The following is a 23,523-nucleotide window of genomic DNA, read 5'->3' as shown; positions in this document are numbered from 1 at the left end:
ACAGAAAAAGAACCTTCCCCGTTAACACCCTACAGCAGAGCGCACACATAAAAAACATAAGGAATATTGGTCAGTACCCCTTTTTGTTAAATATTTATAGTCTCAAATAATGCTTTGCGAATGTATTTTTTTTTTTCTAAAAAATTGAAACAAAATTTCACTTTAATGATTCAAAATTTTCAAATTTATTCAAGTTTAATTCAATTAAAACATTCACAAAAGTAGATTACTTGTATTTTCCAAAAATTAATTTTTTCTCGCCCAAGAAATACCTAATTGATTAACTTGTTAGAAAGTTCCAACACTTGATTCTTTTTGTGTCATGCACCATTGTCCCGATCACTTTCACATCTTTCTTCCTTGAGAGGGTGGAACAAGAGTACAGGACTTGGCTAGTTGCATTGTCTGGCTTAAGCTCATCTAATTTCTCATGGTGCCAGTCAACCTCCGACCCAACTGATTCATGATCGTGAATGTCACTAAGCATGGACTTGAGTCTTGACCTCAGATTCTGTCAAATTATCAAATTCCACTGTCTTGGATGACACGGTAACTTGCCCTCCAGAAACTTGAATGTGCCTTCAAGACCATTCTTGGGATCCTTGGAGTTCATCAATTTCTCCATCAACATCATCAGGGGAGACTTCAACCTCTTGTATAATTTCTTCCATGTCGCAAAAGAGTACTACAAAAGAATTGGCAAAATATGGAAATCGAGATTGTTGGCCATTACCGTGATCAAGCTGCCGGAGTATTTCCCTGTCCCTGAGGGCCATATAACAAGTACCAACATTTCCATATTTTGCCAATTCGTTTTGCACTACTCTTTTCCGTTGATGAAGCTATCAGGAACATCCAATAACATCTCCTTGAGACCTTCACCAAGCGCCAATGTTGAGAACAGAGGTTGGTGTTGAGGTCCAATCCAACCATGGAAGGAGACAGGGTCAAGCTTCACTGCCCTGTTTTTGATCCAGAACAGAGTTTTGAGGAAGCAAAACAACAAAAGATTGGTTTATATAGAAAATTTCACGTGCCATACAATACAAATGCATGTGATTTCATTTTGGATAAATAATCTTTATTCATTTCTGTTTACTCTTTACGATGGCCTCTTTTTGGTTAGAGCATTCAGATATTCAGGTGTTCTTATCCCTTTTCCAAATGAAACCCTTTTTGTCTAATCTTGTTGGAACTAAGTATACTGAGTCAAATGTTAAATGCACAACCTAAACCATGTATTTTTGTACCATATCAAGGGTCTTATAATCTGAGTTTCTTATTTGCTTGACGTTTCTTGTTGATTCAAATTTACCAAATATTATTATCTATAGTTAGTGTATTTAATCTAATGTCAACTGTTAAATATTATTTTTTACTGCTTTGATTTTTTTTTTTTGTAATTTATCGTTGAAGTTTATAATGGCATGAAATGAACTTAACGTGGGTATTTTATGCAATAAGAAAAATAGGTATTTTATAAATGTCAATTTGGGGATCATTTTCCATGTCCAAATTAAATAATGATGTATATACGCTTTTACAAAATTTAATGGATGGATCATCCATAATGCAACAATTTTAATGTGCAGAGTTTGACGGATTGTGATTAAAATCTCAAGAATTATTATTATTTTTGAAATATACTTTTTTTCCAACTTTAACTCGTACATTGAAATGCATCACATTTTATTTTATTAACTCTTCTAATTTAAGTGGTAATTTTTTTTCAAAAACTTGGAATTCCAATCAAAAAATTTTTGGGTTTGGATTACGTAAAAAAAATGAAATGAAAAAAAAAAGATTGTTCCTTAAATAATTTGTTGAAGAAACAAATATATATATATATATATTTATTGTCTTTAGATAAAATTTTAGGATTAATTTCTTTTTGGTTTGTGATTACTTAAAAATTAATAGTTTAACAAATGAGATGAATTATCTTTTACTCTTTTCCCCTTGTGGTGTTTATTATTAATAAATCCCTGTTCTCACTTGGCCCTTGTACGGGTCCAAATTTGCTGCAGACTATTTCATTTCTCCTGGCACGGTATTCTCTAATCACGAAATCGACCAAAGGAAACTTATTCCCAGAACGCCCCACTGCGCACGTAGCGCGCAATACAAACTTCCACCGTGACCGAGATCGGCAAATTTATTTGCAGTAGAAAAGAAATTCAGAAGAAACAGAAACCCAGAAAAAGAAGAGGAAGAAAAAAAAAAAAGGCAGAGAGAGATGTGGGTATTTTACCTGATCTCGTTGCCTTTAACCCTAGGCATGGTCATTTTCACCCTGAGGTACTTTGCTGGCCCCGATGTCCCTCGATACGTTCTTTTCACCGTCGGATACGCCTGGTTCTGTTCTCTCTCCATCATCATCCTCGTCCCCGCCGATATCTGGACGGTAATTTTTTTTGAATTTCCATTTGAGGTTTTGTTTTATTTAATTGGTCGGTCTCTTTTTGGAAATTAGGGCTAAGTTAATACTAAATTTTATGCAGACGATATCGAAGCCGGAAAATGCCAGTGAAAATGGAGTCATATCCTTCTTTTGGAGCTGGTCTTATTGGGGTACCTTTCTTCTTACTTGGTAAGTTACGTTAATTTTTTTATTTGATTTTGCAGGAATTTAGCTACGGTTCGTTAGATTGCTTAATCTTATTGATGATTGCTTGTTTGTGGAACTGACATTCTTTGGCAATATGCAAATTTATATTTTGGGTTGATTTTCTTTACTACAGCATTTGATTAAATTTTCTATAAATCTTTTCAATTTCCTTTTTCCGCGATGTATATATGTTGTCAAGTTTTTAGATTTACCTCTTGTGCTCCCTCTGAATGTTAAAAAGCTAAGGTAAAAATAATTTAAGAGCTGCGCATTGTATTCATGTTGTTGTGATTTTGCTGCTATTTTGTTGCGTGTGCCTGAAATGACAATGATTTATGGTTCTACTTATCCTTTTATTGTATCATTCTGTGTGTTAGTTTTATTGCAAGTAGAGATGATTCTTTTAGATGGTTTTACAGATTGTATTGCATTTCCTCATATATTTAAATTATGCTATCTCTAAGCAGGGCTGTGGTGCCCCTTATTCAGGGTTTTGAAGATGCTGGAGACTTCTCAGTGATTGAAAGATTGAAGACTAGTGTGCACGTCAACTTAGTCTTCTATTCAATTGTGGGTTTTATTGGCCTTGTGGGACTTATTCTGCTCATCACGATGCACAGGAACTGGTATACTTTTCTTTCTTTTTATATATCGTATTCTTTGGTTTATTACAGTATTTCCGATATGGTCTTGGTTGTCTTATAAATGTTAGGATTATACTGAAAGTTGTTTCAAGGTTTTATATCTTTTAAGTCTCTGGCATCTTTAGCGTCACTTTTCCATCCCCTATGTGCTGAATTTGCATATCTAGACCAGATATGTTACATGCAGATGTAGATGTTTGCCAACTGATAAATTCTACAAAGTATAGAAAAGTGGACATGGCAGGCTTTTCCTTATTTATTAGTTGACAAAATGTTAATATATCTTGTCACTTGATAATAGGAGTGGTGGTGTCCTCGGTTTAGCAATGGCCTTGTCGAATACATTTGGGCTTGTTACTGGTGCATTTCTTCTTGGCTTTGGCTTGAGTGAAATTCCCAAGAGCCTTTGGAAAAATGCAGATTGGACCATCCGACAAAAAGTTCTATCTCATAAAGTTGCCAAAATGGCTGTGAAGCTCGATGAAGCTCATCAGGAATTTTCAAATGCTATTGTGGTACATGCTATCCCCATTGTAGTTTTAAATTTTCTTTCCCATCCACCCACCCACCTACTTCTAACCAAATCATTGTATGCACACACACACACACACACACACGTGGCCCCTAATAGAATAATGTATGGTTTTAATAATTGTGCATACGCATATCATGATCTCTCTGTCATTTACTCACACACATGCACACAGGCGTGCCCGCAGGCATATTTGCTTATGTTTACATTTGTGGAAGTGAATTAATTTGGAGTTTCCACATGCAATGAGCAATCGATTTATCAGCAGTTTACCAATTTCTCTCATTTCTTTCCTCAGAGGCTAAACATTCTTTATTTATTGTTGTGTCAAACAATACGTTTTATTTTGTCTAACTGGTTATTTGCTGCATCAGGTTGCCCAAGCAACATCCAATCAGATGTCCAAGCGTGATCCTTTGAGACCATACATGGATGTTATTGATAATATGTTAGCTCAAATGGTATTTTCTTTGTGTTTATTTCCAAACTTTTCTATGGACTAGGTACTCTTTTTGGGAATATTGCATGTGACTTTGTATGCTTCATTTATTCATCAGTTTAGGGAAGATCCATCCTTTAAGCCACAGGGTGGTCGGTTGGGAGAAAATGATATGGACTACGATTCGGATGAGAAATCGATGGCAACACTCAGGCGTCATCTTCGGTTGGCTCGAGAGGAATATTATCGGTACAAAAGGTAAATTGGATGCTGATTTTACACTTTCAGTTTCTTATCAACCGAGAACGTTGGTTTATTTCAAGTTGTACACCATCTTCAAGCTTTTTTAAATGTGCTTGGAAAATGAATATTTTAATCCTCTCTTTTTGTGAATTTTAGTTGATTTCGTTGTAGGAGTAAGTTGTGTTCTTCATTTTTAGATTTGAATAGGGTGCACAGAAGCTTTCAATGTAATGGTGTATTTGGAACATTAGCTATTTTGCATCTGACGCATGGTTGGTTTCACAGTGAGTACATGACCTATGTCTCTGAGGCCCTTCAACTAGAAGACACCATAAAAAATTATGAACGCCGCAGTTCAACTGGATGGTTTTCTTCTAACCTTGTTTTCTTCTGTCAATTATATTTTTATGAATGTCTAGTTGTTTTTCTTCAACCTTTAATGTTCACATATGATGTCATTTCAGGAAATATGTCTCCAGTTTCAGACCTGGCCGCTCTGGGAAAACAGGAACATTCTTAGATTCAACAGGTAATTAGATCTATAGTGATTTCGTGTTGTAGTAGAGTAGTAGTGTTGACCTTGTTTCATGATGCTTTACGTATGTTAAGTTTTTGGATGACCCAACGTCTTTTATTTGTTTTCTTTTTCCCACTTTCTCTAAAAGGATTTATTGGTTTGATCATTTGAAACCAATACTCCAAATTCTCTTTTGGTTTTTGCTGATTTCTAAGTGTGGATGTGCTATGCTTGGCCTCGAATTAATATTATCAACTCTTCTGAAAGAAAGCGGTTTTTGGATGGTTCTTGAACATGGGCATGGCCCTTAAGGGTTGCGTAAAGTGGCACTCTGTTGGCTGATTTTCATTTTGATGTAATATGATGCTTTGTCTCTTTTTGTTGGGAATATACTTGCAGAGAATTTTAGAAGAGTTAGCAAACCAAGAGTTAAAACAGCCCAAAATGCTTTTTTGTTATGTTTGATTGGGGTAGCTTTGTTGGAGAAGTGATTGAAAATATATATATATATATATATATATATATATATATATATATAGATATATGAGCTAGGCTTGCTGGTAGTCCCAATAATTGAAGAACATATGGTGGTCTGCTCTCATTGTAAATTTGGTAGGAAATTTTTGAAGTGAGTTTGGGTTTTCTCCCCAGTCTACGAGCCTTAGTACTTTCAAAATTTGGGCTGTTGAGTGAGTAACGAATATGGGGTCATCTTTTTCTGCATAGTGTTTAAACAATACATACCCTGTTTGAATCAAAATGTTTTCATAATACTGTTGGGGTTTCTGTGAATCCCACGGTTTGTAGTGCCATCCTTGAAAAGCTTTTTGGATTGCAACAGTAGGGGATTTTTTGAAAAATCCTTCCTCAATTATGGATTAGAAATCTGCTTAGTAAATTGTTTTATTATAGGTTTTAAACTACAATGCTTGAACGAAATGGCGGTTCTTTTGCAGAATTTATTTGGCGATGCATCCTAAGAAAACAACTAAAGAAGGTCTTGGCTATGATACTTGGTATCATGTCTGCAGCAATTCTTTTAGCTGAGGCTACTCTTCTACCTAGAGGAGTTGACCTGTCTCTTTTCTCTATCCTTATAAATTCAGTAAAGAAGCAGGAGGTGCTTGTGCAGGTACAATGTTGTATTTTTCTCTTGTATAGAGATCCAAATTTATAATTTCATGGAGATTTTGTAATCTCAATTCTATTATTTGTTTGGACTAGAAACAGTAGGTCTTGTAAAATGTCAATTTGGCAATCTGTGGTTGTTATCATCTTTCTTGCGTTGTACATGTTTCCGCTTCAAAAATTCCCTCACTATTGCATGCTGTTGGTAACTACTGCCATTGTTAACGTATTTGTCGTTTGATATTTCCTTTCTCTCTTCTGCAACATCCTCTCCTTGCTCTACAATTTTGCTGATTACTTTCTCTTCCAGGTCTTTGCTTTTGTACCTTTGATGTATATGTGCATCTGCACGTATTATTCCTTGTTCAAGATTGGAATGTTAATGTTTTACTCATTAACACCACGGCAGACTAGCTCAGTCAGCTTGCTCATGATATGCTCGTAAGTTTTTCCTTGGAGCTCTATTGTTATGTACTTTAGCTTTTTATTTCCTTTTCTTCATATAGAATTCATTTTACTCATTAACATCTCTACTAGGATGGTTGCTCGATATGCTCCTCCGATTTCATACAACTTTCTCAATCTCATTAGCCTTGGTGGTAGAAAAACCATATTTGAAAAGGTAATTCTCCTATAGCATTCATTGGTTGTTAAACATGTACATCCAGTGACTCCAATGTTAGCAGAAACTTGAAAAGAAAGATAAGAAAAAAATATGGCTTGTCCATGTTGATTGCAAGATCAGCATTTCACGAGTGAGGTGGCAATTAAAGCATCTTCTTAATTTGTGTCAAAATGTTAAACCCGTGTGGTTTGTAGGGGGAAAAGAGAAGTGGTAGTGTGTGTAGTTTGATTTGCTGGTTTGGCGTTTGTCACTGGTTGCCATGCAACAGAGAAAGGAACTCATTTGCTTTTCAGTCTCAACTTGATAAGCTGACAGTATTTGGTAATTTTTAGAACTTTTATAAAGAAATCAGGATACCTGTACATAACATCGCCAGCAATTTTGGAAAGCAGCATTTGGTTCCCAGTGTTCTTTTTTCATTGGTTGCCGGACATATTGTTTTATGAATGTTATGTCTGATCTAAAGCTTGTCTTAACATTAGGGTCCAAAATTTTGTGAGCATAATAAATTGTATGATATCATGTTTGCTCCAATTTTTTAAGTTTATCTTTTTATTTCCACTGTGCTTAAAAACTGGAGATGCTCCAAGGTTCTTTATTATTAAACAAGGCATGTGTGCTAATCTTCTTTGATTCCCTGCATAGTTTTTGATATATTTCTTTTGAACTTTTCATTGCAGCGAATGGGGAACATTGATGATGCTGTCCCTTTTTTCGGAGAAGGGTTCAACAATATTTATCCGCTTATTATGGTTTTATACACCTTGTTAGTTGCTAGCAATTTCTTTGACCGTGTAGTTGGCTTCTTTGGGAACTGGAAGAGACTTAGATTTCAAACTGAGGCAGATGATATGGATGGATTTGATCCCTCAGGATTAATTATCCTACAAAAGGGTGAGGATGCTAAAGTCTTTTTTCTTCTCAATTGTGTATGCTGCCTGTTTGGTAATATCTTATCGCTGTATACTACTTAATAAATACTCTCTCCATTTCTAATATTAGTAATAGTAAAAATTGAGCAATTTAAGAAATATATTTGACATATTCATGATATGACCTTTTATGTCTTCTTAGTGATTGTGCTTGTGGTGTTTATGTGACACTTTATGATAGAATAAAGGTTATGATAGTTCATAATTAATGCTGATCCAAATCTAGTAAATGATAGAATGGATTGTTATTAGCAGACAGAGGAGTAGCTTTGATTTTGAATTCTGCAAATATCTGCTCTTTATCTTGGTTCAAATTCCTTGCATAAAAATTATTTATATGTATGTTCAGGAATTAATAAGCTGTCCTCTTTCCAGAACGATCATGGCTTGAACAAGGGCACAAGGTTGGCGAACAAGTTATCCCATTAGCAAGGAATTTCAATGGTGCTGATATTGAGTCTGGCAACAAAATTGCGGTATGTAACCAATCTTAAAAGATAAGAACTTTTAGTAGTTGTACTATTAAAAATGGTAAAAAGAATGCTTCTATGAATTATAGATTCACTCCTTCTAGTCTGCAATTTGGTTTTTTCTTTTCTATTTTTGTGTAAAACCTATAATTAAGTTATGTTCAGATTCTGACTTGATGCAAACTGCTCAGGATCGTACCGTTGTTGAAATGAAGGCAACAACCACTTCAGTCGCTGATGGTATGAAGGGATCACCATCAAGACCTCTGAAAGAAGAGACCCATAAATATGGCACAAGCAGAGAAGCCATCAGCAACAAGTATGCTGCCATGAGAGAACAGAGTCGACAAGTGCCACATCCTAAACTGGTGGAGAATAACATAACCTCTGCTAAGGTTTCATTGCTTGAAGCGGGAAAATCTCATTCTAGTAACCAGAAGGGAGGGCCATCCTCTGGTTTGGCCTCAACATGGCTATCAATGAAATCTGGTTTTCAAAATTTTAAAGCAAATGTCGAGGCGAAAAAGTTTCTTCCCCTACGCCCGAATCAGGAAACCAAACTTGTCTCCCGAGTCAACTCATCTGATTCTGAGTCCCTAGATGAGATATTCCAGAGATTGAAACGGCCATCTGTAGACCATATTGATGAGGATGAAGACGAGAATTAGACAGAAATCAAGGTCACGGGTTCTACAAGTTGATATTAAATTCATTTGGAGAAATGTGCTTGTTGCTTGTTGTAGAAACTGTGATACGATATGTACAGATCATAAGGGTCATTGAATTCTTGCGGTCCCATATAGCAGGTTGGAGTCCAGGGAGGATGTTTTGCTGTATTGCGACTGCGCCACTTGTGTCAGCAGTTGGAAATTTCAGACAAATACAAGAGGGGGAAAATAATTATTCCCCATGATTTCAAGAAAAATGTATTTGCGTAAGCAAATTTTGTAATTCGAATGGTAACATGGAACATCTAGGCAGGCAGCTTCCTACACATGATATTGTACATCCTTTGCTACAGTCTAAAACCCATTTCTGTTTTGAAGACCATTCTGCCTTGTGAAAAGTATACTCATGAGTGTGATGGTGATTTTCAATATTGACGGCACTGAAAATACCTATTTGCTTAAATTGTTCAGCTTAGACGAGAAAGGAATCAGGTCATCGCTGGGAAGTTCTTGGTTCTTCATATATATATATATATATTTTCTTCTTTCTAGTGCTATTGTTAAATGTATAATGATGATATAATCTGAAAGGACCTTCAAAAATGTCGCTAGCATCAATAGCACGTGTGCAGCTGATGTGACAAAAATGGTCAATGAATCGGTTAGCAATCCGCGGGGTTTAACGCACTTAAAACTGAGAGAAGAATCAGAGGCAGAGCATGATATGGACATTCTTTTCTATTGTTTCCAACTAATTCAACGAAGTTGGCTGAGAACAATGTGGAAAATTTGAACCCTTTATCACAATTAACCATGTGGTCACTTGCGAACCGAAACAAGCTAAAATCATGTTGTATGATAAATCACGGCTCTTTCTAGTCATATCTTCTCACTTTTAAATTACTATTTGCGTAGAGATGGCGATCCTAATCACAACTGGAAAAAAAGTCAACATTCATGATATGCATGAATTATGGAAAGACATCATCAGCTAGGCAAGATTCAAAACTCAAGGCTTGTTTCTCTCCATGGAGATTTACAGAAGAAAGAATCAACAATCATACTTCAAAGGATTCAAACCTGTTTAATTCATTCCAATCCCACAAGAAATAAAAAAGAAAATAAGAGAAAAACTATGCACAACTTATTAAAATCGTTCCCTTTCATTTCATTCCTCGAAATTGAACCCCCTACAAAATTATTTCACTCTTTCAATCATTCTCATACTCGTTGAATGCGTCAGAACATCCTTCTTCCCCTTGAAACCAAGCAACTTGGACCAGAACCCTTTTTTCTTCTTCCCATCCTTAACCTCTTCGTCATCCAAGTTCCTCGGTACAAACGCTATCGATCTACTCTTCTTCAAACCATTACCAACCTTTACCATGAAAGACAACGATCCCATCACCACGGGACCATGTGGCTTATGTAAACTGTGTCGAGCCGGGGAGGCAGATTTCGAAGATGAGGCCGAGGAGAAGTAAGCTGGAGAAAAAGGCAGTGAAGTAGAGCAGGAAGGAGAAACTCTTGAAACTTCTTTATGTGAAGCAGAGCAAAGGCGAGACAGTCTTTCTCTTAGACAAGATGGGCAAACCCCTTGCTTTTCCTGGTGATGTGGGTGCTTCTTGCATCCATGGTCTGCTTCTGACAACCCCATGAATTTTGTATTTTTGCCTTTTGCTTTTCAACTGTTCATTTTTTCTCCTTTCCTCTAAATGCTCTGTGTATATATAGACAAGTCGGAAAAACAAATTCCACTTGGTTCCAAGAAGGTTCCTCGTATGCACCAAACAACTTCACTGCCTTACGTTTCAGGATGGTGAGATAGCGTAAATCAACGCCTTCTTCACCACCGTTGGATCCTAGCAAACATAACGTAGAGCCCACATGATGTAGTGAAAATGTTCACAACAGGCCCGTGACGTTAACCCTCTTCCCCTCACATGCACGGGGACAAAGAGGCTGGGAAGCTGCGATGGTTTGCTAAATGAAAGCCCGGCATAAAGGTTAAAGTGAAATGGTCCCGCCTATCGAGGCTGATTACGTGGGCAGAGATTTCTTTTCTTTCTAAAATTGTTTTTTCTTTTGCATGCATTTTTGGAAAATTAAAAAAAAAAAAAAATATTTTTTCCTCAAATTTACAATCATAAACTCTTAATTAAAATTTTAAAAATAGAGATGTATTAATTGTTTAATATTTTTGGAAGGGCGTAACACGTGGAAAGAATAAAAGGGTCTCGAGCCACGGCGGCAGGTGCAAAAGTCGCCGCATGAGGATTATACTTTTCATTAATTTTATCAAGTTACACGCCCCGCCCTGTTATAATAGTTAATTCAAGTAAAAAAGCCCTACGTGTGTTTGTGCCCATTGAGGGCGGAGCTAACCTACGATTGTTGTGCTTAATAAAATCCTACGCACGTGAGGCATGTCACCTAATCGGACGACCAGAATTATTGGAATCAGAAAAACATCCTGATTCAATGGATGATTAGCATCGTCTTTCCGTACATGTATCTTATCTCTGTAATGTTTTTGAGAAGAATTTAATGATTATGTAATGAATCCAGTGTAGCAGAGAAGGAGATGAATGTACGGATTGGTGCTAGATTTTCTGGCAGGAAAATGTTCTCCGTGGCTTGCAATCAATTTCTGACAGCATTATTTAAAATTAAATATTATCAAAATTCAAAATTTTAAAATACGATAAAGACAATACCTATATCTTTTCGTCTCATAAATTCTAATTTCTTATTTCTCTTCCAAAATTTGAAGACGCAAGCTCTAATTTTAAATTGCTATTAAGAGTTCAGAGCCCTGACCGCTTGCAAGCCTTGAATGATAGCTGAAGTTCAGTTTGTCCTTTATATTTTTAACCAAATTTCTTTCCTGCGTCTCGTCTGGAGGAATGGTTCTGCTTGCAAGCCTGAAACAAGAAGCTTGCTGCATACTATTGAAATTATAACCCAAAGAGCGTGTTGATGGGCTTTTGCAATGGACAATCGAGAATTTCAAAGACTAGTAAAATTCTAGATGGTTTGCTTCCATGGAGTTTCTTCATTCCTTTGGAAAATGACAGATTAAACTGATACCGTTAAGAAATGAATCCTTCTCACTTTATATGGGAATGAAAGGACATATCCCAGAAACCCTCCAACAAATGCCCAATAACTTAGATACAGTACAAGACATTTATGGTAGCTCGTAGCTCAAAAATTCTTCACGAAGATCTGTGCATGAGGTATTCTTTTTGGTCTTTGGTTGTAAGAAAGAATAATAGACGTATATTAGTTGTTTTGTTATTAATCATATTAAGATTTTACTGTTGGTTAAAGGGGTCAACTCTGAAAGTGCAAAGACACAAATACCAAACCATCCAACACTTTATAAAAAAATTACTAGGAATATGAATTTTGAAGAAAAATTTGCAGTGCAGGGTGCTTTGCCAAGAATATACTTTATTCAGTTTAGTTAAAATTGTTGTACATTTTAAACAACAATAATAGAATAATAAAAGAAAAGAAAGTCCTTATTATGATTGTCGAGTTATATTTATTCAAATAATTAAATTTGTTTAAATAATTATGTAGAAAAATAAATAATTGTGTCTATTAAAAGTAAACAGTTATATTTATTAGGAAGAGGCATTTTCGCAATCATTCTCTCCACTTTCTTTATCCGGTCTTCTAAGATTGCTTCCAAAGCGTTATAAGAGTCTTGTTATACTCTAGTGAGCGTTAAGTGAATTAATTTCGTAAGTACAAAACGTAATTAATAATTAAATTTTATTGTATATTCGAGATTTATATGATAATAATTCTTTTGTACACCACAAGTGGACACGAAATTTATAAGGTAATAACATTGATACACGTCTAGCTATTTCTTTATATTTCAGTTCTGACAAAAAAAAGATTGGAAAAAACTAAAAAGCTGTGAAGAGGAAGGCAGTTCAGTCTGCAAAGGTTTCTATTCTTTGGTGTTTCCTCTCAAGAGTTTCAACTGCAGCGAATACAAAAATTACATGCTTTGCAGCATTCGTCAATCTGCCAAATCATGCAGAACGGAACGAAGAGCTATGTCAGAAACTGTACAAGTGAATTGAATAGTAGAGGATGTATAAAAGCTTCCACATACCAAGTTGAACATGAATTGCATTTTCTTCAATTGTCTATATGCTCAGACTTCCAGCCGAGCAAACAAAATTTACTGTGGAAGCAGGAAGTTAAAGTGAGAACTCAAAAACCCAAGTTGTCTTGTAGCATTTGGCAGAAAAAAAGGTTTTCTTATGGGCTTTTATGCTAGCTAGTAAACATACAGATTTTAGCAAGTACACTATTTCTCACGGATTTCTTCCTCACGAAGGGTGCTAAAACATTATGGACTTTCTTCGTTGGATTTGCCGCAATGTACTTACTATCTCTCGGACTTGGGAGGCCCATATGATTCCTGACAGATGTTAATTGAATACCCAATTTGAAAAGAAGATTGTTTCAACAAACTGTTCCTCAGTCGGATAATTCATTTATAAGACAAGGACTAATGTCCCAGAAAGTTCATCGAATTGAATATGTAAAGACACATAATCAGATGATACATTTCCTTGTTCATCACCAAACTTGAAGCACTTGTTAGCTTTTGCCCAGTAGGTGTTTTCCCTGCTTTTGTCCTAACGTTCCTTATTTAATTTCAACCATCACAATGGTGTTCAAAGATAAATTGTTGGATGAACATGTTAATAAATAAAATTTAAATCCCAACCTCAAGAAAACAATGTTTCCTCTGACTTTTAGGAGTTAGGACTTCAAGAGACAAAGGACGATATCTTTTCTGTCTGTTCTTCATCTACTCCATTTGGGCTCCATTTTTAGCTTGTTTGATTGGGCCAAGTTTTGTTTGACGGGAAGGGTTTCTGTTTTTTAGCCTGGGCTGGAATCATCGATCATGTTTGGGAGAAAAGGAAATAGAGGTTTCTTCCGCAGAAAGCATTGATTGCTTTTGTATTATCTCAGTTAAATTTAGCAGTTAAAATAGATCATTGCTGTACTACTAAATGTTAGGAAGGGGACTGATCATTCTTATTTTGGGGGGTTTGTCTGTTCTATTTGTGGGCATATCTTACCTGCTCAATTTTCTGTGGAGTTTCTTTTCCATAATAGCATCAGCAGTCCAGCCCTTTGGTGTTGTCTTGTTGTGCAATGAAGTTAATGAAAGCGTTCAGCTTCACCACACAGAGCTTGCTATTTTTACCGGTGAGCTTGTCTTATATACAGTTTCTAATTGGCATTATTATTATTTCCACCCAAATCATTTATGACTTAGAAAATGGTAATTATTCCTGGTAGAATTATGGATATCCTTGACACTTTTGGACACCACTGTTACAAATTAAGCCTGTGAGCCACGTCTACTAACGCCTGTTTGACAATAGTTCCAATGAAGCCATGAAACGTATGTATCAATTTTTGAACAGTCGCTATTCCATATTTGCCAGATCATTAGTTTTGTTTTGATTTTATGCTGCAAGCAAATCTCCTATCCACATATATTCTTCTTTGGCTTTAAGTTAGACGTGTCCTCATGATATCATAACAAGCCAAATTAAATTTCGCACATGATATAGCTATTTGAGTCGCACGACCTTTAAAGGTCTTGCATATTAATTGCACTCTCGCTTTCTTGTTCCCCCTATCGTTTTCCTCCAATACAAGCCCTTCCTTTTCCTTTCAACAAGCAAATATTTCTTCTATTCATTATAAATTGATGAGCCTTTGGCAGAATGCAATCCCATTGAGTTTGAGGCTGAAAATTTTACAATGGAACGAATGCGCCATTTGTTTTTTCTGATTAAGGTTGGGATATTGTCCTGTTTCATTTGGCCATCAATAGCCGATTGATTGCTACCCCGTTGGCCTTGCTCTAGTTCAAATTTACATGACATATTTGAGCTGATTTTAGCATTCTTTATAACTTAATTAGCAGATTGAATTCTCCTGTAGCTAGAGCAACCAAAAACGACTCGATTAGCATTCAAGTTCTTTGACATTAGTAAATAAGCCAATTATTCTTCCATGGTGATAGACTGAGGTTCGTCTTCCCTAGTTAATTATTTGAAACTGATAGTTAGCATCAAAATTCCTCAGCAATGGTCTATCCCTGGCAGCAGTCTAGTGAAAAGAAAACCGATGCAAATCAAGCCGTCGACAAGCAAAGCCTTTTATGAAAGTAAAATTGAAGTCCTTTCACTCAGGCTAGCTCTTATGTATTGTCTCGGCTTAATCATAAATAGGGTAGCTGATGAGTCTTATCAGCTAAGGCAATCAAACCAAGCTGTGGTTTGTGCTGCCGCCCCCACAACCCCACGAGTAGCTGTATTTTTACGTTTAATGCTGTTCGATCTGCCAGATATCTGGTGAGGGAGCTTTCACCTTTTAAAGACCCGTTGTGGTGCAACTGCCACCTGTAATCGAGGTTACTGTCTCAGTGACCCCTCAAGAATGGACAACTTCCGTCCAAGTCCACCCTCCAAAACACTTCCAAAACTAAAAGAAAAGCTCATACAGCCGACCCCCTTCCCTCCCCCTGCACTTATTCAACAAGGTAGGCCAACCCCAGTCACATTTCAAATGGCTTTATACATATTCTAAAACGTGGAAATATATTGTTTCTCAACCTGCAAATTGCCATGGAATAATCATTTCAAATCTACGTTTTTCTCATCGAATTATTTTAACATAGCAAGCTTGAGTTCGACATCGCTTTTAAATTCAAACCATGCAGACGTGAAGCGCCTGATAGATATATGCTTGTGTTCTGAACCCATATCTGCTTGTTTCTTTGATTTTCTGCTATTTTTTTTCTTTTTGACATTATACAGAAGTTTGTATTTTCTGCTTGTTTCCGGGGATTATCAGCTTCAACTCCTCTACCGGTACCCAAAAAACAAAAGTGGGGCAAATTTGATTAGTCTTTTAGGCAAATCAAATCGAGTGGTCTCAATCTTCAGCAAGATTAAACTTGCAGAGTCAAATCGTGCTTCATAGCAAACATTTTCCTTCCTGGTGGGACACTTGCCGCCCTTGCTGCAATTGCTTAATTATACTAGTGCTTGATAATCTACTGAAAACCAACACCTTGCCAAACCAAGTTTTTGTTGATAGTTCTTTAAAGAGATCATATGATATGTTCTTAAAAAGATCTCCCTTAATTTCTCATAATTGAACCACAAAATATTCTCCAAATCTTTTTAGAAGAAGAAAATGACTTGCCGAAAGAAAAAAAAGTAATTAAATTTATAGGTTTTGAATATTTGGGATGTCCTTAATTTGTTTCCTTTATCAGAATAGTAGACAAAATATAAGCCATTAGCATAGAAAATGAAAAAGAAGTGTAACAGAGGCAGAGCATAAAATCGGGAAGAGAAGACAAAGCAAAAACGAGTAAGGAGGTTGGCTGGCTCGGGGTCGGCTGGAGCCAAATTTGGCCAAAGCCCAATATGGGGGAAGTGGGAGGGGTAATTGGTAAAGGTAAAGGGCAAAGGCAAGTTGATTTGAACCCCATAACCCAAACAAGAGCACAGAAATCTAGGGCCAAAGCTCAGATGCTTCTAGGGATCTGTGCGAAGAAAAAGAACAGTGTGTGTGTGTGTGTGTTTTAGTGTATCTTGAAAGCCCCGGAGCCGCAGAGAGTCAAAAATCGGTGACGAGGCACAAGCCAACAAACTCCTTAGGCCCCACCCTTTCTGACAATAGAAAAGACTAAGAGGTATGGGCCTCTGCCCCCACCATTTAGCCCCTCCACCCCTTTTTATTATAAAAAATAAATATTTATTATAATTTGAAATATATTGATTCTGAGATAATATTTTATAATTTAATAATAATTTATAAATATTATACAGTAATAATACATCAAATATAAAAATTTTAATTACAATAAACTTGTTCCTTTCGATAATTGATATTTTGACTTCAAATATTAAAAAGGGTCTAATCTTGAAACAGAGAATTTTTTATTTTTGAAAAGTTGGATAATTTATTTATCCCTAATTTTATATACAAAAATGGTCACGTATATTCTCATATTTAAAGAGCGAAACCATGTGGAGTAAGAGTTTATATGCGATGGGAGAAAGGGAAACGAGACTCCGAGTCCAGACGAAATTGGAAAAAGAAGAGGCGGTTTGGGGAAGACGGGAAACTGTTGGGTGGATCCAAAAGCCAATGCTCTACTGTCATGGTTCAAATTTTCATTTTTCTTTTATTTTTTTTCTATTTTTGGATTGTAATGTTTTATTTTTGATGTGACATAAGACGTCTGTCCTTTGTGGGGGGTCTACTTCCCACCAACCATGTGAGAGCTTATTGCCCACCTCTCTCACGCGCCTCTCTTCACCCCTGTCCGTGTGCATTACTTATCAAGCCTCGGGGTGATATGAACGTGGCCTTATGTAATTTGTAAAAAAATTTTAAAAAATATAATAGAGGATTTAAAGGTAAAAAATAAAAAAATATGATAACTTAATTTGAATTAACTTGAACTTTAATAATTGAAAGTCTTCAAACTAAAGCAAAAAATAAAATGAAAATGATAAATCGATTGTACTTGTGAAGAAAGTTTAAGAAAAAGGTAAAACATTTTCACTGTTTTAAATTTTAATCAAAATTTTAAACAAATTTATTAATTTTAAAAATAAACACTCCATTTTAAAAAATATTTTTTACTTGACATATACGTTCAGTCATTAACCAATCATTAGATTGATAACGTTGTAATATGAGAATAATAATTTTAAAATTATTATTATATAATAATAATTATTTGTTAAAATTTTTTTATTTTTTTAAAATAATAATAGTAATTTTTAAAATAATAAAATATAAACTAATATTTTAATATTTTTATAATTTCTGTTAATAATGTTTACACTTTTAAAGTAAAATATCTATTTTCAAAAATAATAAATTTACTTAAAATTTAGATTAAAACTATGAAATTATTTTATCCTTAAGAAAACGAAGAAGATTGGATTTAACTATTTGTGGTAAGAATTTGGAGTCCACGCTCTGCGCCAATGCGGTAAAGTCGCAATTCTCGAGGCCGGTTGAGGGCCTGTCAGCTGTTGCTGTCGCTGGGCCCATTTGTCCGGGCTCCTTGGGGTTCAGGGGCCCACAAAAGTCGCCCTTCTTTTGTAGGCCCCACCTAAAAGACACCCTTTCTTAATAAGCTATATTCCCGTTGTCAGCCATGGGCCTAGCCCATCCTGCATGCCCATTGTAACTATCACCATAGCATTCACAGCTCTCTGCCTCACACCTCACTTTTCATTGTACCTATCACCATAGCATTCATAGTTGTAAATTATAATTACGAGAAGAAATTCAAAGTATAGACCTCATCAATAAAAGAAGGATATTATTTTTGAAACCCCAAGTTACTTGTATTTTTCTAACATTGATTTCTCAATAAATAGGAATTATTATGTACATTATTCTTGACCAAAATTAGAGTTGTCATGACTTAAAATTGGTAATCCTCTTGCACCCTTGACTTTGTTCTGAAAAAATCAGTTAAAAAGCCACTACTGTGGGCCTGTGACTACATATGGTTATGGTATCTTTTAATTGGCTTAATCGAAGTGAGCTTTCATTGAGGTTTTAAAACCCAACTTGTCAAAAAATAATTATGGTTTTGATGTTCCCTTATAACTGTGATGATGATGATGATGATGATAATGGCAATTAATTATTTTAATCGTAAGCATTGATTGCCAATAGAATCATCATTTTTGGCTACCAAAAGTGGAAAATTTATCTGTCATTATCTGATAATAAAATTATCTTCATATTTCAACGAGCTCATCCATTCTTTTTGAACTGAAATAATAGCCATTGCTGAAGTTTTTAAGTATCTTTCCACACACCATAGTATCTATATTACTTCCACGTAGACTTTGCTCACTTTGGATGTCGTTGCACCTCAATTTGTAGGCAAATGTGAAAGACCTAAATGTGTAGCACTGAAATTAACAAATCCTGATTTCTTTTATTTAAAAGTTTAAAGGCTTAATTAAGTTGTCCATTTAAATATTTGTTGTAATAATATTATAGTTGAATCTGATTTTAAATTTGGAGTTCACATGGTGTATGTGAAAGAAAAGTCCAGGGAATAAACATAGGATCGGCTGCAATAAGGGCACTGAGATGTATTTGTCCAAGAATACTTATTATTGAATTCATTATAAAATTCTAAAATAGAAAGAAGAGACCAAAAACATTACACTTCATATGATTTAGTATCATGCTCAAGACAAAACATAGGATTTTGTGCTTCCAAATCGATTTCCTAAGCATTATAATACTTAATATGTTGTTGTAAATCTCTTTCAAACATAATGTTTAATTCATTTAATTTCCTTATTTCAGACAAATTCTTACGGATTATCATGAATTTATCTATACATTCCATTAAATAAAACTAATTAATAATTTTTAATACACGTATCAGAATCTTGTTAGTTAATACTTCTACCAAGCTACAGATATTATATATATATATATATATATATGTATGTATATATATATATATGTATGTATATGTCTAAGAGGTAAGGTTAAGGAAAAATATTGACCTTCCCTTCTTTGACAAAAATTTAAAGTTCAGTAAGTAATTATGACTAGTAATTGAAAGGGATTGAACACATAAGTACATGTTTTCTTTTCAAAACATAATGAAGGGAATGACCAATGTGAAGATTGAGTTTTATGAGCCGACATGCTAGAAGTGGTTCACATGCTTGGTTTGGTGCATGGGCAGCACCAAGTTGGCATATGTATTAAAAAATTTGCTTTGCCTAAACAAGAGATGGTGCTTTCATGAAACAATGGATTCTTATCAAACAAGTCCAAGCTCTTCCTATGTTGGAAATGGGAAATGTAACAACCGGCACAAACCTAGCAATTCCAGTTGTAGCTTACTAAATATACATATATGCAAAAATCAAAGACGTGTACTATAGTGCTCGAAGTCCTAAGCAAATTGAACACTTTGAATTATTTATTAATTTGACGAGGAAAAGGATTTAATTTTTAGTATTGTGTTAATTTTTACTATTATTATTTATACGTGACAGTACAAAATAAAATCACATTAAAAATATTATTGACATGATTATTATAAGATATAATAAATCGACCAATTAAATAAATTAGACCCAATTTATCATGTATGATGGAAAAAGTTGAGTATGAGACTTTAAAATTTTTAAACTTTCCCTTATTAATGAGATAAGATCTCATTAGATTGTGCTTATTATACATATTGTACTCGCAAAAGATGTAATTTATAGAAGATGAAGCAGTCTATACATAGCTCTACTGTATCTGGATATTTTCTATAACCTGTGTGTGGATATTTAGCGAAAGAGCCAGGAATGGCGTCTGTGACAATATATAATAGTACACTAGCTAGCTAGCACTTGAATTCATCAAGCCAAGTACAACAATTAGATGATGATAGTACATACATATATTCCGATTTCCAGAACTTGATGGCAAACCCCACCTAACCTGAAGTTTCTTCAATGGGGCTGTTAGTTTCAACTGTTACAGTTTATTAAAGCAGATTGTCCATACTTAGCAACCATTTTTTATTTGAATTTCACCTACTACATATGAATAGAAACTGTACACAAAACTTTCGATGACGAAGAAGGTAGACTAATCTGCACAAGGCTCGAGGCTATTGCTATTATTTTATAACGATCGCTTCTACCTAAGAAGATTAACATTTCTTTGCCTGAGAAGAAAACAAATTAGCCCTGGATTAGAATCTCAAAATCGCTAGCCCCGAAGCAATTAGAAAAGTTCACTATTTGATTATTAAATTGGTTTTTTTTTTTAAGTTAAATTTCCAGAATAAACCTAGGATCAGGCATATGTATTTGTCCAAGAACATTGTACCGTGTCCTAAGAAGTTAGAAATAAGCAGAACATAGGGTAAACGACACTGTTCAAGAATATAAAAGCCAAAGGCCTGCTAGATTTACCATAATATATTATCACATAAGGACATCTATCTCCTGTAATAAAAATGTTCACCCAATCATATGCAAGATTCTATCTGCAAAATTACAATCACCATTGAAGTAAGTTATATATAACTTATAAGTATTGTTTATTTATGTTATTCAATCCTGCACTTGAGCAACGCCCTTGTACAAGGTAATATTTATTTCTAACTTGTTAGATTTTTAGCAAGAAAAGAAAAAAAAGTCAAATTCTATAAGCAATGTATATTATACCAAGGAGTTCAGACTTATTGCGTTGTCAATCGCATTAGCTTCTCCCCTGGCAATTTAAAAAAGCTTTGATGTTGACCGCAAAAATGCGTATATCCGCCACAAAAGTAATGGATGTATTTACTACTTCATTCTAAGATGATTAATGCACATTAAAATTTATTTATTTATTAGAATTTAAATTGTCTTAATAATTAAAATTAATTAAAAAAGAGAAAATGATTTGGATAAATATGACCCTACATTCTTTGAAAATATTTGTGTTAATCTAGGATGAACTAGTGAATATCTCCACTTTTTTTTTGTTAAAATAGTGAAAAAATATAATTTTTTGTACTTAAATTAAAGGCATCACATGCATGAGTTTACAATATTTGTTTTTTGGAAGGCGAGTTTACAATTCATTTACATGAACTATGAGTTTTTGAACTTATCGTATATTTAAATCATTTAAAGTATTTAATATTTTTCTTTATATTTGAGAAAGTTTACGAAAATAAAACAAAATCCGAACCTACTTTAAACTTTAAGAATTTTTTATTATTATAAATTTTTTATACAATATGAGATTGCTCGATATAAAGAAAGAGAAGAAAAAATGTCTCGATCATTTAATTTAATAATTAATACGTGCATTTCTCTACTTAAAAGAGAGATCTTTCTGTGTATTTATTTACATAAAAACACACACACCTTGAAGGCTCTAAATAAAGTCCCAACCAAAGATTTTTTTTTTTTTTTTTTTAAGAAAGAGATTTCAGCTTTAAAATTTTAAAGCGGCTAAGCCGAGTTTGATTCAGAATTTGGCTAAGTTGGGTGTATGACATCCTGGATGCAGACCTTAGTGTTGCTTTATCTAATCTTTATTAAAATCAAATTGTGTAACGTTTCTTGATTAATATAAAATTTGAGTGTATAACTTTTCAAAATCATGTCCCCACAATGGATATAAGACACACACCAAACTGAAAAACTTTATAAAGTTGATAGAGAGAGGCTCCTTTTTCCATACTTATTTATATTTAGCAAAGAACCTTACTAATACTAAACAAATCTCCCCCCCTTCCTTACTTTTCATTTGGAAGATCTTTAATAATCTCAAGTAGAAAATTTAAGTATACGTAATTCGAGTCTAAACTGGCATTTGCTTCACGTTTAACTCTTCCCAATTTCTTCGTTTAAGCTTTCTTTTTTTATAGAAAAAAAATATGGTTTCCGCCAATTACAAGCTAATGATGTTGTTTTTTTCAAGCTAATTTTGTGGCTTGACTTCATTAAACTCGGTCCTTTTTGGTACGATTGATTATAAGAATGGAAATTAATTAATCTTCTTGCCAATAGCAAAAGCCAGACTAGTAATAGATGTGTGATGAAAGGGGGGGTTTAATCTCTCCCATGGAATTTTTTAACTTTTCAGGAAACTTTGGAATTTTCTTCTTTGGATTACTTGGCCATTAACAATACAAAAATTCCCTAATGTACACAAGAAAGAAAATGCAAAGTTCATGCATGGAGTGTTGTTCGGACCCATTTGGCCACGACATCCAAACTAGTGGAAAATTGCATCCAATTTGAGGTCACTTTAATCAACAACATGATAAATATTGAACCCAAATTAATGCACTTATTCCTTCAAGAATATATAGACAAAAATATTAATTAAGTGAGTTTTAAACCAACCCAAAATCTATCGAATGCTTTTTTTTTTTGTTGAATTATCAAACAAGTGATATAAATTTTAAGTACCATTCTTTCTCCTATATTAATTTCTCATTAATTGAAAGGTTTCTATATTTATAATGTTACTTACTCTTCAAAATAATTTTCTGTGTGCTAGGAGTTGTCATCCACTAGGGATTTTTTACATCATGCAAACTTACCAAGCAAGCAATCTTAATTACCTAGCAATTTTTCAATCGGCAGACTACTGAAATAGTTCTAATTTGAGCTAAAAAAAATCTTCAAATTTATAGGAAAAATGACATCAGCTAGTTAGATGAGTGCTACCTATTATTAATTTGAGAATGATATGAAAGTTATAATTAATTAAGGAGAAGATGACAATATGAGCAACATCCTAGTAATATAAGATGCACCAAATAAATTCAATTATTTATTTAAAATGCTCATTCCTTTGAAAAATTCTATATTCCTCTGATATAAGCTACCACCTTTGAATACCACAGTATACAATTTGGGCATAAAGATGAGTTACCAATTGGAGACTTCAATTTCTATGGTTGCAATTTGAAGTGAATGCTTGTTCCCTTGTAGCCATGGTGGAGGTATTAGCATTAATAATATAATCATCATCAAGATCAATTGTTGGAAAAGTGGGGATGGACCACAAGAAGCAAAACAATTTGTTTAACAGTTTTTTTCTTTTTTTAAATAATCACATTCATAGAGAATCTTCTGGTG

At 34.4% G+C, this 23,523-nt stretch overlaps 2 protein-coding genes across 3 annotated transcripts; one reads left to right on the top strand and one right to left on the bottom strand.

The window, feature by feature from the left end:
* The first annotated feature begins 1,995 nt into the window (after positions 1-1,995).
* Positions 1,996-9,269, top strand: LOC18611512 (LMBR1-like membrane protein). Of its 2 annotated transcripts, XM_018113866.2 has the most exons (14): positions 1,996-2,404; positions 2,502-2,590; positions 3,076-3,234; positions 3,554-3,767; positions 4,159-4,245; positions 4,342-4,481; positions 4,752-4,832; positions 4,931-4,995; positions 5,940-6,115; positions 6,422-6,552; positions 6,649-6,733; positions 7,417-7,630; positions 8,044-8,144; positions 8,330-9,269. In XM_018113866.2, the coding sequence occupies exons 1-14, from the start codon at positions 2,237-2,239 to the stop codon at positions 8,804-8,806; spliced, it is 2,187 nt and encodes a 728-aa protein (XP_017969355.2). In that variant the 5' UTR covers positions 1,996-2,236; the 3' UTR covers positions 8,807-9,269. The 2 variants fall into 2 exon arrangements, with proteins under 2 accessions (XP_017969355.2, XP_017969356.2); XM_018113867.2 differs by lacking the exon at positions 1,996-2,404 and having other exon boundaries at positions 3,098-3,234.
* A 529-nt stretch (positions 9,270-9,798) lies between these two features.
* LOC18611511 (protein SALT UP-REGULATED GENE A) lies at positions 9,799-10,516 on the bottom strand. Its single transcript, XM_007047799.3, has one exon. The coding sequence runs from the start codon at positions 10,461-10,463 to the stop codon at positions 10,005-10,007; it is 459 nt and encodes a 152-aa protein (XP_007047861.1). The 5' UTR covers positions 10,464-10,516; the 3' UTR covers positions 9,799-10,004.
* Between the last annotated feature and the right edge of the window lie 13,007 nt (positions 10,517-23,523).

Source organism: Theobroma cacao, chromosome 1 (genome assembly GCF_053813885.1).
Source record: "Theobroma cacao isolate CCN51 chromosome 1, ASM5381388v1, whole genome shotgun sequence".
In the NCBI taxonomy this organism is placed as follows: Eukaryota; Viridiplantae; Streptophyta; class Magnoliopsida; order Malvales; family Malvaceae; genus Theobroma; species Theobroma cacao.
Note: the sequence above shows the minus strand (reverse complement) of the source record. Positions and strands in the feature narration are given on the sequence as shown.

Bases quoted from the DNA above. Each gene is read 5' to 3' on its own strand.
- LOC18611512 (XM_018113866.2), top strand. From the start codon at position 2,237: ATGTGGGTATTTTACCTGATCTCGTTGCCTTTAACCCTAGGCATGGTC. The intron at 2,405-2,501 runs GTAATTTTTTTT...AATTTTATGCAG, and splicing joins TCCCCGCCGATATCTGGACG to ACGATATCGAAGCCGGAAAA. The intron at 4,996-5,939 runs GTAATTAGATCT...GTTCTTTTGCAG, and splicing joins AACATTCTTAGATTCAACAG to AATTTATTTGGCGATGCATC.
- LOC18611511 (XM_007047799.3), bottom strand. From the start codon at position 10,463: ATGGGGTTGTCAGAAGCAGACCATGGATGCAAGAAGCACCCACATCAC.